The 15,396-nt window shown below is 37.9% G+C and overlaps 1 protein-coding gene across 1 annotated transcript in view; it reads right to left on the bottom strand.

Annotated features, from left to right (window-relative positions):
• Window positions 1–14,605, bottom strand: part of LOC114313557 ((-)-alpha-terpineol synthase-like) — a 33,682-nt gene extending 19,077 nt beyond the window's left edge. Inside the window, exons 1-2 of the mRNA XM_082896921.1 lie at window positions 14,570–14,605; window positions 14,436–14,487 (exon numbers count right to left, since the gene is read on the bottom strand). Of these exons, the coding sequence (XP_082753047.1) occupies window positions 14,436–14,487; window positions 14,570–14,605 (88 nt within the window). The remainder of the gene's footprint in view (window positions 1–14,435; window positions 14,488–14,569) is intronic.
• Window positions 14,606–15,396: the final 791 nt, after the last annotated feature.

The following is a 15,396-nucleotide window of genomic DNA, read 5'->3' as shown; positions in this document are numbered from 1 at the left end:
AGTAAGGGTGTGATGCACTTAAACATTAAAGAATGAAACAAATCCATGAACAAAATGGATGTAAAATGACATATATGTAATAAAAAAAAAACTTATATATTTTCCAATGTACCAAATGTTGAGGATCGGGGGCACACCAGGGAACTCAAACAAGCAATAACACACAAGTTTTAACGTGGTTCGGCAAGTCGCCTACGTCCACGGGCAGCGGATTCACTATATTGAACAAAATGGTGAATTACAACACTCTCTGTAATTCTCTCTCTCTTTGCTCTCAACTCACACCTCTCAGCTCCACATCTGATATCTATATCCTCTCCCTCCCGTCTCTATTTATACACAAAGGAGTAGGTGGGAGAGCCCTCATTCTTTGACTTTTGACATGGTTGGTGGCCTTCCATTGTTGACATGAGGTTGGTGGCCTTCCATTGTTGACATGAGGATCACCCCTTTCACATGGGGTGACCTCCAGAATCTGTAGCCAATTCAACAAATCTCCACCTTGGCGAGGATTCTCTTATCCAACATAGTGATCGATCAACACTGCCATGCACCCGAAGGTGCTCAGTTCCGAGAGATGTTGACCAAGTCCAAACAATGTTGGAACTTGATCCCAGAAACTACCTTTGTGAGCATATCGGCCGGATTATCTGCAGTACCAATCTTTTGAAGCAGAATATCCCCTTCATTCACAATTTCTCGGATGAAATGGAAACGGACATCAATGTGCTTGGTGCGGGCATGATGAACCTGGTTCTTTGCCAAACAAATGGCACTCTGACTGTCACAAAACACCTCAACGTGCTTCTGAACAATTCCCAAGTCTTTAATCAACCCATGTAGCCAAATAGCTTCCTTAAAGGCTTCCGTTACTGCCATGTACTCTGCCTCTGTAGTAGACAAAGCCACCGTTGACTGAAGCGTTGACCTCCAACTTACCGGCCCTTTAGCAAGCGTAAATAAATACCCTGTTGTTGACCGGCGTTTGTCTAAGTCACCAGCATAATCTGAGTCCACATATCCTTCCAAATTCTGCCCGAGTCGGTTATCTCTCTCGAACTTCAATCCCAGATTGACCGTGCCATGTATGTACCTTAGGATCCATTTCACTGCCTGCCAGTGATCTTTTCCTGGATCATGCATATACCTGCTTACCATACTCACAGCATGCGAGATGTCAGGCCGTGTACAAACCATAGCATACATTAATGCACCAACTGCATTTGCATATGGAACCTGTGCCATATGCTTCCGTTCTTCTTCTGTGCGTGGAGACAACGAGGCACTAAGCTTGAAATGAGAGGCCAATGGTGTACTTACAGCTTTGGTTTTCCCATTGATGCCAAATCTGTCTAACACCTTTTTCAGATACTGGGTTTGTGTCAGACAAACCGTGCCCTTCTTCCTGTCTCTCTTGATCTCCATGCCAAGAACTTTCTTTGCTTCTCCCAAATCCTTCATTTCAAACTCCCTTGCTAACTGTGCCTTGAGTTTGTCAATCTCCACCTTGCTCGTAGATGCAATCAGCATATCATCTACATATAAGAGCAAATAGATGAAGGAACCGTCGGGAAGCTTACGGAAATATACACAATGATCAAATTGACTTCTTGTGTATTCTGTCTCCATCATGAACCGATCAAATCGCTTGTACCACTGTCTCGGGGATTGCTTCAATCCGTACAACGATTTGTTCAGCTTACAGGCCCAATTCTCTTTTCCAGCAATTTTGAAACCATCTGGCTGGGACATGTATATCTCCTCTTCAAGATCTCCATGTAAGAAGGCAGTTTTGACGTCGAGTTGGGCGAGCTCGAGATCAAACTGTGCAACCAAAGCTAACAAGATGCGAATAGACGTGTGCTTCACAACAGGTGAGAATACCTCATTGTAGTCTATTCCTTCCTTCTGAGCATAGCCTTTAGCTACCAATCTAGCTTTGAATCTGATGTTGTCTCTGCCTGGAATGCCTTCCTTCTTGGTGTAAACCCACTTACACCCAATTGCTTTCTTGCCTTTTGGAAGTTGCACCAACTCCCAAGTCTGGTTCTTGTGAAGTGACCCGATCTCTTCTTCCATAGCCTCCTTCCATTTGACACTTTCTACATTATGCACGGCTTCTTTGAAAGTGCAAGGAATATTGTCTTCAATGATTGGAAGTGCATAGGCTACCATATCGGTCATCCAACTGGGTTTCTTAGTCACCCTTTTCCCTTTCCTGATTGCAATGGGTTCTGATTGATGCGGAGCCTCTGGATCTTCATTTTCATCTGAACTCTCTTCAGAGCTATCCTCTGAGACTTCTTCAGGATGGTTGATTGGCTGACTAGTCTTTGTTGGAGTCTCAAACTCCACCTGCACTGACTTCTTCAATGCTTCCTCATTCTGTTGAGGATCTGATTGCTTCAGCATTACAGACTCATCAAAGGTAACGTCTCTTCTGATGAGAACTTTCTTTGATTCAGGGCACCACAGTCTGTATCCCTTGACACCGTCACCGAAACCCAATAAGATGGCTTTCTTGGCTCTTGGATCCAACTTAGATTCTGTAACATGAAAATATGCTGGACATCCAAAGATACGTAACTGATCATAATCAGTAACTGGGACTCCTGACCATACCTCCATGGGAGTCTTCCCATCTAATACTGCAGTAGGTAGTCTGTTGACAAGATGACGAGCATAGTTCAATGCCTCGCCCCAAAATGCCTTGCTCAATCCAGACTGTGACAGCATACACCGGACTTTCTCCACCAAAGTGCGGTTCATGCGTTCTGCAACTCCATTCTGCTGCGGTGTTCCAGGAACTGTGAAATGTCTCACTATCCCTGCATTCTGGCAAACCTCAAAGAAGGGATCTGATGTATATTCTCCACCATTGTCAGATCTGAGCTTCTTGATCCGTCTGCCTGTCTGGGTCTCAATCATCTTCTTCCACGTAAGAAAGATGTTTAAGACTTCATCTTTGTGTTTCATTGTATAAATCCAAACTCTTCTAGAGAAATCATCAATGAACGACACAAAGTAGTGTTTACCTCCCAACGAAGCAGTCTTGGAAGGACCCCATACGTCGGTGTGGACGTAGTCTAGAATCCCTTTGGTACGGTGAATTGCAGTACCAAACTTGATTCTTGTTTGCTTGCCCAATACACAATGCTTGCAGAACTCAAGCTTCCCCGTCTTGGCGCCTTTCAACAGGCCTTGCTTTACCAATCCTTGTAAAGCCTTCTCACCGACATGCCCTAGGCGCATGTGCCAAAGTTTGGAAGTGTCTGATGCATCATCTTCTGAGCTGGAACTGGTGGAGACAGCCACTCTCCCTGTGACTGTAGAGCCATCTAGGAAATATAAATTTCCCTGTCGAGTACCCTTCATTACAACCAATGCTCCTCGAACAACTTTAAGGACTCCACCTTCCATGGTTATTCTGTAACCTTTGGAGTCTAAAACTCCCACTGAGATGAGATTCTTGGTTAGATCTGGTACATACCGTACATCTTCAAGAATTCTGATTGTTCCATCATGGCTCTTCAGTTTAATTGTTCCAATCCCCTTTGTCTGGCAAGCTTGGTCGTTGCCCATCAGCACAACTCCTCCATCGAACTCTCGTAAGCTCGAGAACCACTGCTTGTTAGGACACATATGGAATGAACATCCGGAATCTATTATCCATTCATCCGACTGGCCATATGATGAAACTGTGAAGGCTCCTCCTTCATCATTATCTCCATCTCGTGCAATATTCACCTTCTCTTCTGTCTTGTCTTTATTTGGACAATCTTTTGCCCAATGCCCCTTCTGGCGACAAGCTGCACACTCGTCTTTTGCAAGACGTCTTTTGTCTGAAGGTTTCCCCCTGGATTTTGAGCGAGACTTTCCTCGCCCTGTATTTCTTCTGTTATTTGTTCTGCCTCTGACTGTTAATGCCTCGGATGTTGAGTCCCTGTTTGCAGACTTATCTTTCCTTCTGAACTCATTGTTCACCAAGGCGTTTGCAACATCAATATACTTGATCTTCTCTTTACCGTACAGTAAAGTAGTAGTGAGATGATCATACGAGTCAGGCAAGGAATTTAACAATAACAGTGCTTTATCTTCATCACCAACATGATCATCCAAATTCTTCAAATCCGTAATAATTTTGTTGAAGTTATTTAGGTGTTCGTTCATCGAAATACCTTTAACGTAGTCGAAACGAAACAACCTCTTCCTCAAGTAGAGCCGGTTCTCAATGCTCTTTGTCATGAACTTATCTTCCAGCGCCTTCCAAAGCTTCTTCGCAATATCATATTCTGTAAAGGCATACTTCTCCTCTTTTGCAAGGCAAAGTCGGATGGAACTACAGGCCAGGAGATTCACCCTCTCCCATTCTATCTCGTCCATGTCATCTGGTTTGTCTCCCAGAGTGAAGTGCAGGTTCATTTGGACAAGCATATCCTTAACTTCGCATCTCCACATGCCGAAGTTGCTGCTTCCATCGAACTTCTCTACCTCGAACTTGGCATGGGACACCGGGGTCCAATGCCTAGAAGTGCTTGTACTGGCTGGATTACTTACGGACTCGGATGCTCTAGATTCTGCCATTTTTTAGAAACTTCAATTCAAAAAACTGACCGTACAGATGTGTCCGGAATACTCCAAATAGTTGGGAAGCACTATTGGATCGTCAAAAACGGACTCCGAATGGCTCCGATCTGGCAAAAATACTTTGGACAGGTCAGATCTGCAGAATCTGGTGCGCTGAGATGCACCGGATAATTTCTCCCGTCAACGGCTGGTCAACGGCTCGGTCAACGGCGCAGGCGGCGCGGTCAACGGAGGATCGGCGGCGCGGTCAACGGCTGGTCAACGCGGCTGGTCAGCGGCTCAGGCTGACTGGGCTGACACGTGGCTGACACGTGGCTGACACGTGGCCTGACTGTCGGACGCGTGGCGATGACGTGGCGGATGACGTGGCGATGATGCGGCACTGACGTGGCGCCACGTGGCTCGTCTTCTCCCTGGAGACGCGCGTGTGGCGCGTGGATGAGACTGGGATCACGCGCCGGTTGCCTGAACGGCGCGTGGTGGCGCGTGGTGCGACTGGGGCTGACGCGCTTTGTTCAGAGAGCGCGTGAGGGCGCGTGTGAAGGCTTCTGGGCTCTGTTTTTGCTGTTTTGGACTCCTCTCGGGGAGTTCTTCCTCCTGGTATGGTCAAAAGTGGATTTTGAGCACTTCGAAATCTGGGCACTTTCGGGAAAAATTCGATTTTTCGCAACCCGAGCTCTGATACCAATTGTTGAGGATCGGGGGCACACCAGGGAACTCAAACAAGCAATAACACACAAGTTTTAACGTGGTTCGGCAAGTCGCCTACGTCCACGGGCAGCGGATTCACTATATTGAACAAAATGGTGAATTACAACACTCTCTGTAATTCTCTCTCTCTTTGCTCTCAACTCACACCTCTCAGCTCCACATCTGATATCTATATCCTCTCCCTCCCGTCTCTATTTATACACAAAGGAGTAGGTGGGAGAGCCCTCATTCTTTGACTTTTGACATGGTTGGTGGCCTTCCATTGTTGACATGAGGTTGGTGGCCTTCCATTGTTGACATGAGGATCACCCCTTTCACATGGGGTGACCTCCAGAATCTGTAGCCAATTCAACACCAAACACGTGGTAATAAAACCATAATTCAATTAGTAAACATAAACACTATCTAAAAATAAATTTAAGAAGAACATATGTGAATCAGTTACTCCAATTAATCTCATGAACTTTCTAATACATTGATATGTCCTATTTATTTTGACAATCTTACGTGAGATCCTATTTTGAATTTTGGTATGATTTGATAGACGTTTCTACCCTCTAAAAAAAATTTTTACTGTACTTTTTTTGAACGAAAAAAACGTACACTCTAAAAAAAATTTCTTAGTATTTTTTTTTCCAAACATAATACTTCAATGTAACACACTCCAATGTAACACTCAAATATAATACTTTAAAAAAAACTCTTTAGTGTACTTTTTCTAAACGTAACAATGTAACAATCTAAAAAAATTTCTTAGTATATTTTCCCCAAGCATAGCACTTCAATGTAGCACTCAAATATAATACTTACAAAAACTCTTTAGTGTACTTTTTCCAAACGTAACAACGTAACACTTCAAAAAAAATTTCTTAGTTTATTTTTTTCAAACATAGCACTCCAATGTAACATATAAAAAATTACCAAAAAAAAAGAAATTTACTTAGTATACTTTTTCCAAACGTAACACTCAAATGTAAGTGTACTTTTTCTAAACGTAACACTTTAAAAATATAACAATACAATGTAACACACTAAAAACTCCTTAATGTGTTTTTCCCAAACAGAACACTCCAATGTAACAATCCAATCTAACAAAAACTTCTTAGTACACTTTTCCCAAATATAACACTCTAATGTAACACTCAAAAAACATAACAATCCAATATAACAGCCTAAAAACTCCTTAATGTATTTTTCTCAAACGTAACACTCTAGCAAACAACAACAATTAAGGAGATTATAATAACAAATGAGTCATTATACACTCAAAATAACTAAATAGATTACAAAAAAAAAAAAAAAAATTATGAAACTAAATGAAATATAACTCCAACATATAGGATTTATCGACAACTTTCCCTTTAAAAAAATGTGTAAACATCACCAGCTGAAAATCATGCAATAGTTACATTTGTAACAGGTTATAGATAAGATAAGAGGGTAAATTAACCAGTGAAAACCTTATATCTTTTCCAACATTCCAAACAGGTGTTAATAAAATAGTAATAATTCAATGTGTAACCATCACCAGCTGAAAATCATGCAATTATAACATTAGTAACAGGTTATAAATAATAAGATAAGTTACACTTTGTTCCCTTAATTTTTCTGTTTTGACTCATAAAATATTTATTCCCCACATTTTGCCTCTAACATTTGTATTTTTTTTTTTTAAATTTACTTTCAAAACTAACTTCGGTCTAATTTGAAATGAAAAATGCCACATTGGCATAAAAATATGTAAATAACACTTACCCCTCACTTAAGTTTCATATTTTTTTAACTTTGGCCCTTGAAGTATTTTTTTTTCTCACTTTACCCCTTAACATTTGTAATTTTTCTCAATTTACTCCCAAAACCATCTTATGTCCAATTTTGGGACCAAAAACTCAAAATTTCAAATCCAAACCCAAATTCCAATCCCCTCTCTTCTGTAAAAAATATATATATATATATATATTGTTAATTTTTTTTCCAAACTAGTTTCTAATTTTTTTTATTTAAAAAAAAAGTCACGCCCCAAATAATTAATACAAAACAAATTCACCAACTTCTAATTACATTATCCAGTTTCCAAATCAACCACTCCAATGCTTAATATATGTAAAGAATATAAAGCTTCGACATAGACGTCATCATCAATCTCTAACATGTGTATTCATTAAACATCTAGAGATTTACAAAAAAATTTCCACATACGAGTATATATTCAACTTTCCTAGAATATGAATCTATAGCATGTGACATAATATGTCAAGTACAAATTAATGCCCTCAAGGGTTACAAATTCCAAGACTTAAACCCGGTTACACAAAAGTGGTTTTCAAACCCATATATATAAAGTCCTTAGCTTGTCAAAATAATTACAACAAAAAGGAAAGAGCCTTGTGCTCTCAAACCATATTCCATGTCTTTAACTCGGCAGAATCACCACATCATTTCCTGCACAAAATCTCATAGGGTCAACACAAAGCCCAATAAGAAAATCATAACAAAGTATATACATTTTATACAATCTCTTGAGATGAATGCATATGCCATGCTATGTTCAAAAACATATATATCTATCTTTTGAAACTTTTGTGCACAATGCAATTTGAGAATTTAACAATTCAATATAGTTTAAAGGGAGCGGTAACTACAACTTAGGTAATCTCTAGGTTGGTATTTACAAGTAGGCATAACAAGCACTAGTAATACCCACTTTACCGGTTGCTAACCGAAAGGCACATAGTACCTCCTCCGTGTGTGTTTTCAATCTTTTACCATGGACACTCAGACCAACTTAACCATTACCAATTACACCCCATATCCAAACTTACCAATGTATTTACCCCATGACAAATCCAGTATGATTCTTGTTTCACAAACAATTTCCTTTCTCAAAATAATATTTTTCCAATGCAAGATTCAAAATCAATTGCATTAATGATAAAATGGAATGGGAATGCAATAATAAAACAATGCAGTAATATAGTCTGTTAGGTTTTATTCTTGGCAATCCCGTTTGACAAAATTCCTTTGAGTTGTAATTTTATTCGCATTTTTATTTTAGTGAGGCTATGAGTTGTTAGATGTAAATCCAACCCGAATCAAGCCTTTGAGAGAAGTTTGTGATGTTAATGCTTTCAAGATTGCCACTTCGCTGATTATGACGGGGATCAAGCTGCTCGGTCAGCTCGCGGGGGTCTAGGGGGCAGCGCCCCTTGGCGGGTCCGGGGCAGCGCCACGGCGGGGTTGAGGGGCAGCGCCCCCGAAGCAAAATGCAAAAATGCATTCCAAGTTGCCTGTCCGCTCGAGCGAACATTCCCTTGCTCGAGCGGAGAATCCCTGGTTCCAGAAGTTTTGGTCGCCTGTAAAAGTACTAAGCTGTGTGATTTCGCGCTCGAGCGGGTTCTCTAGCGCTCGAGCGGACCTCTGTTATATCACGCGCATATTTTGTTGAAGCCGCTCGAGCGGGCTGTTGGGCGCTCGAGCGGAGATCACGGGATAGATTATATAAATTCGCGTGTTGGGTCAGATTTTAGGATTACTACTCCAGATCTTCTTTTTGGGTTCTAGGGTTTATATCTGGGGATACTTTGTGAATTTTCTTTGATGTTTTGATTGAGTATTCAACTCATGTTTTAAAGAGTATACATCAAAGGTCTTGTTTGTTCTACAAAAGAGAGGGTTGTTCTTCGGTGGATTCTGAAGAATTCGAGCTTGAAGCTTTGGTGGATTCCGGGGTGGCTCATCGTAAAGACAATTCCGAGGTGAAGACGGGTTGGAAGAGGCACATAGAGGTTGGTTCAATTAGGCGTGGATTCGCTAGGTAATTGAGAGTATACCTGTGTAATTCCTTTAAATCTTCTTAGTGGATTGTTTTGTGGCTGTTGCCCGTGGTTTTTTTAATCACAGTTGGACGTGTCCAATTGTGGTTTTTTCCACGTTAAAATTGTTGTGTTGATTTGTCTTGATTGTTTGATTGGGATTGTTATATACTGCTTAAAATTGTTACATAATCACAAATCAATATCTAGGGGATTTCTAGATTTTTCATAGTCTATTTTCAATTTCACCACACAATTTTTCATTGTGATCAAATTCCCACACTACAAGAATTTACACTTTTAGCGACTAAAGGTTTAGTCGTCATCGCCGAAACTATTTAGTAACTAAATTTTTTAATTACAAGAGTAGTCGCCAAATGTATTGAAATGCCGGCTAATTTTTTAGTCGCCAAAAGTATTGGAAAAAAAATTAAATATCACCTTTTCAGCGACTACAAATATTTTGTCGCAAAAAACCTTACTTATATCTAGCTACTAAAAATTTAGTCGCCAAAATTTTTTTGGTTCCACCTATTATTTTTTTTAGCTACTAAATATATTAGTTGCCTAAAGCATGATTGTATTTTTAGCTACTAAAAGTTTAGTCGCCTAAAGTCGGATATTTTTTGCTACAAAACTTTTAGTCAGAAAAAGTGTTGTTGTTGTTCATCAAAAAAATTTTGGCTACAAAATATTTTAGTCACCAAATGTCGGATTGTTTTTTGCTATGAAGGTTTTAGTCCGCTAAAGTCTGGTTTTCTTTTTGACTACTAATGTTTTAGTCACTAAAAGTCTGACTTTTTTAGCTACTAAGCTTTTAGTAGGCAAATAATTTGTGTTTTGCCTACTAAACATTTAGTGGGCAAATGTCTGACATTTTTCACTACTAAACTTGTAGTCGACAAATGTTTTTGTTTTTTGGCTACAAAATATTTCAGTCGCCAAATGTCTGATTATTTTTTAAGTTTTAGTCATCTAATGTCTGCTTTTTGTTGGCACTAAGCTTTGTAATCGCCATAATTGTGTTCTGAAAATTTTTATTTGGTTTTAGCTACTAACATTTTAGTCACTAAAATAAGTACTTCCCTTTTTACTACAAATTTTTTAGTTGCCAAAAAAATGTTCTTATGTTTTATCACAAAGTTTTAATTTCTCCACAACCTGTCTGTATTCTGTGCAACCTGTAGTATGGACCCGTTTGGTGTAGCGATTAAAACAAATTATAGATTATAGCTTAATAGATTATAGATTATGACTTTAATCAGAAGCTGTTAATTTGTTTAGTGTAACTGTTGAATTATAGATTTAAGTTGCTGAGTAGTGTTTGTTAAATAAGCTATGAAGTATCTTTTTCAATTAACTTTTATTTTTTGTTATTCACTACTCGTCTACAAGTAAAATCATACTTGTCTACATGTTAATTTATAGTCCATTTGGGTCTTTTTTTATTTTTAAAAAAATAAAAATAAAAAAAAATCTAAGAGTAAAATCATAAATTAACATGTCCACAGCAGAAGCTGATAATCAGAAGTAAGAGGTGAGCAGCTTCTCAAAATCACATTTTTTAAGTTAAAATAAGTTATTAGAATTAGAAGCTGTTTGAAATAAGTTTAACCAAACAGTCCAAAATAACTTTTCTAAAATTAGAAGCTATAAGTTGGCTCAAAAAAGCCCAAACAAATACCCTCTATGTATATAATCAAAACAATACATATTTTTATCAATCATTCCACAATGTAAAATTATTAATCATTCCACAATCCATATTACTTCCAACCATCCAAAAATGATTAACTTTAAATGTATATATTCCATACAAACCAACTATTGTCCAAACTAAAATTATATTTCCATACAAAAATTCAACCCTCCATATACAAAAAATATATTTACTACCATGCAATATGGTCATTTGGCGTGGTACAAATTACCATCGTAGTCTGTGCCATGACAAAAGGTGATCTATGTGCCACGCCAGCAACTATCAGTTGGATTACAAAAGTTATATGCATCAGCAATACTAATCTACACAAAAGCAGAGGACTACATAGTTAGCAGGATTATATAAAAGTATATAAACTATCCACAAGTCCACGTTAAAAGCCATCTACAAAAAATAAAAACAAAATTGCACCCATTACAAAATATCAATTGATTCAAACATAAAAAAAAATGTTGTAATAACATGCATTTAAGATAGAACAATATATAAAAGCCTTTTTCAAAATACAATCATATTTACGTATCATGAAAGATTTATTCCAAACTTGATTTCAATTTACAAAAAATACAATTTTTAGGAGCATACCTCTTCATAAAATAAATGCTTATTGCTAGAATGTTTTTGTTATAAATTTGTTTTAACTCTTCTTCATTTCCATTTTCCTAGTCAAAGTAACATAACTGAGTAATCTACGGGGTTATCTCCATAACTATATCATGCTTTCTTAATACATTTACCACCCAAATGACCACCGTATATGACGAAACAATGACATCATGTACAATCAAAATGTTGAACATTTATTGGATGTCAAACTTTCTCTTTTTAGAATAAGTTTATGGCGTTTTGGCAGCAACTCACAACCTACTCGTTCTAATTACATTTTGTCTATTTTCACAGGTCCTATTTGTCATGGGAAAGCTGGCCATGATATTCCTATGGTGGTTCTGAGGTTGTTTTGCATTTTCGCCCCCTCAACGTCATTTTTCAGTTAAGTTTTAGGCATTTTCGGCTCTAACTCCCAACCTACGTGTGCTAATGACATTCCGACAATTGTAACAGGTCCTATATGTCACGGGGAAGCTGTCTGTGGCATCCACATGATGGTTCTGGGCTGTTTCACTTTTTCACTTTTTCGCACCCTTAACGCCTTTTTTTTGTTAAGTCATTTTCGGCTATAACTCCCAACCTACATGTGTTAGTTACATTCTATCAATTGTCACAAGCCCTATTTGTCATGGCGAAGGTGGCCATGACATCCGTACGGTGGTTTGGGGGCTGTTTTGCATTTTTGCCCTTTTAATACCCTTTTTCGGTTAAGTTTAATGCATTTTTGGCTCTAACTCCCAACCTACGTGTGCTAATTGCATTCCATTTATTGTCATAGGTCCTATATATCACTAGAAAGCTAGCCGTAACATCCATATGGTGGTTCTGGGGCTGTTTCACATTTTCGCACCCTTAATGCCTTTTTTCGGTTAAGTTTAAGGTGTTTTCGGCTCTAACTCCTAACCTACACGTGCTAATTACATTATGTCAGTTGTCACATGTCTTATTTGTCACGGGGAAGTTGGTCGTGACAACCGTATAGTGGTTCAGGGGCCGTTTCGCAGTTTCGCCCCCTTATTGACTTTTTTCAGTTAAGTTTAATGCGTTTTCGGCTCTAACTCCTAACCTACGCCTGCTAATGACATTCCGTTTATTTTCACAGGTCCTACATGTCATGGGGAAGCTGGCCGTGACATCCATACTATGGTTCTAGGACTATTTCACATTTTCGCACCCTTAATGCCCTTGTTCGGTTAAGTTTAAGGTGTTTTCGGCTCTAACTCCCAACCTACACGTGCTAATTACATTCTATCTATTGCCACAGGTCCTATGTGTCATGGGAAAGTTGGCCATGACATTCATACGGTGGTTCAGGAGCTGTTTCGCAATTTTGAACCCTTAACACCCTTTTTCGGTTAAGTTTAATGCGTTTTCGGCTCTAACTCCCAACCTACACGTGCTAATTACATTCCGTCTATTGTCACAGGTCCTATTTGTCATGAGAAAGCTGGCCGTGACATTCGTTCAGTGGTTCGGGGGCTGTTTCATAGTTTCGTTCCCTTAACGCCCTTTTTTGGTTAAGTTTGATGCGTTTTCGGCTCTAACTCCCAACCTACACGTGCTAATTACATACGTCTATTGTCATAGGTCCTACTTGTCACCGGGAAGTTTTCCATGACATCCGTATGGTGGTTCGGGAGCTGTTTTGCAGTTTCACCCCCTTCATGCTCTTTTTTGGTTAAGTTTAAGGCACGCTAATTAAGGTGTTTTGCCACAGGTCCAACGTATTTTTTTTTAAATTTTTTTTATAGGTTTATCATTTAACGGAATTCCATCATTGTGATAACATGGGAAATTTACATCATTAAATATTCTCTCTGCTCCTCTCCTTTTTTACATAATTAATGATTTAGTTAACAAATTAATGTCACATTTCTTTTCTCCTCTTATTTGTATAATGTCAAAACAATTCCAAGTTCTCCAAAACAATATTGTCAATATGTGTAGTATTTTTGTAGAACGTTTACTATCATATGAATGAAATTCTTCTTACCAAATAGGACGATGAATCAAGTGCAGCCATACTACTTCTCGCCTATGTTTTGTGCCGTTCAAGCAATTGACACACGGACAACGAATGTCATCCTATGGACCTAAATTCTTTGCACCAAAGTCAATAAATGACTTAACACCTTGTTGATACTCTTTATTTTTCAACCTATCTTTTATCATCATCCAACTCTTGTCCATCTTTTGAACCCTATAAATCAAGCAAAGATTAACGTAGAAATGGACACCAAATAAACAAAAATACTCAACAATAGAATTGAGTGTCTTTTATCATCATCCAACTGTTGTCCATCTTTTCAACCTATCTTTTAGTTTTCACTTATTTGCTACATATATTACAATTTGAAAACACATGCTTTAGGAATTGTATTCAAAAGTTAGGGTGAAACAACTAACTATTTGGACTATACAAGTAGAACATAAACAAGGAGGGCTAAAAAAGAATGAGAAAATTCACCAAACACAACCATCATAAGTAGAAGAAACAACCAAGCTATCATCAAACGTAGAACCATAATCGATAAATATGAATTTTAAAACCAACACTTAACTGAAGAGCATGATTCTCAAAAGAACAAATAAGGTAGCAAATTTCAATTTGCAGGCCAAATCAAATATTTACACAAGAAGAACGATGGCTTGATTGCAAACCTTAAAGGTTCCAATGGTATATTTACATTAATATAAATAGACGTAGAATTTATGCTCTAATCACTCAGATATTTACCACACTTCAGTACTCTCACAAATTTACACACTCAAAAAATATCAATTGAACTTTTCACAACCAGCAGAATTTCAGTCCAACCCACTATAACATGATAAGGTTTTGGATTTTTAGTTTTGAGCTTGAATTTTGGGATTTATGTCTAGAAATCAAACCCTATAACAAGTGTGAGAAATCAACATAAAATCATAGAGCAAGTGTGAGAAATCAACACAAAATGAACACAAAATTTGGCATTTTGAGTTAAGAAATCAACCCTTAATTTCCTTCTCTGCTTTCTTTATGCCGGTAGAGTAAGGACCCAAACCCTGCATAAATCATAACAATAGAGCCAATTTAATAGACACCCAACAACATACTAAGAATAACAGAAGGGAAAGAACAAGCTACAAGCAATTGGTAATGCTCAATGAGCATAATTTCCATATATTTCCCTACTTAATTTCACACATTTCCTTACTTTTAAATGATTGATTCAAGTTGCCTTGTCTTTCAGTTGGTGTTTTGTTGACAAGCCAACTTGGATCCATTTTGTGCCCATGCAGTATGAGTTTTTCTCTTTTCATATGGAGTTCTTCTTTCTACATATTTTTCTCAAGATAGCAAATCAAGAGTTATTTCCCCTCCAATCATATGGAGTTCTTCTTCCTACATATTTTTCTCAAACTACTCTTCCATTTTTCCTTATTGTTGTCATCACTACTAAATCTCTTTCACTTTCGTCATAGATATATTAAATCTGATCCCATTTTCTATTTCTCATTTCTACTTATACTACTAAGTTCGCGTATGTATTTCTTCCATATCCATAAAATGTATCAACCAAATGAGTTGACAATTTTAAGTAATTAGGTATCAACAATAGCAATATTTAAGTCTAAAAAGTCACCAACAACAAGTTGAGAATTCAGGATCCGTTACAGAGGAACATATATTTTTCAAAGCTAGAAACAAGAGCTAATTTGTTCATGGCCTCAAACTGTTACACTCTCCACATTTCAAATCACAAAATTAAAAAATAAATCTAGAAAGAAAAAGCAACAACCTCCATAGTTACCCCAAATGACTGAACCCATCTAAGATTCAATCTAAAAGACCAGAACAACGATTAACAAGATATTGTTAATACAATGAACAATTTGAACAAAACCTAAATGAGACTATTTTATGAACAAAATAAAATTAGGACACCACTTTGTTCCTCATAATCAAATGCA

Source organism: Camellia sinensis, chromosome 12, assembly GCF_055761805.1.
Source record: "Camellia sinensis isolate YWXY chromosome 12, ASM5576180v1, whole genome shotgun sequence".
In the NCBI taxonomy this organism is placed as follows: domain Eukaryota; kingdom Viridiplantae; phylum Streptophyta; class Magnoliopsida; order Ericales; family Theaceae; genus Camellia; species Camellia sinensis.
Note: the sequence above shows the minus strand (reverse complement) of the source record. Positions and strands in the feature narration are given on the sequence as shown.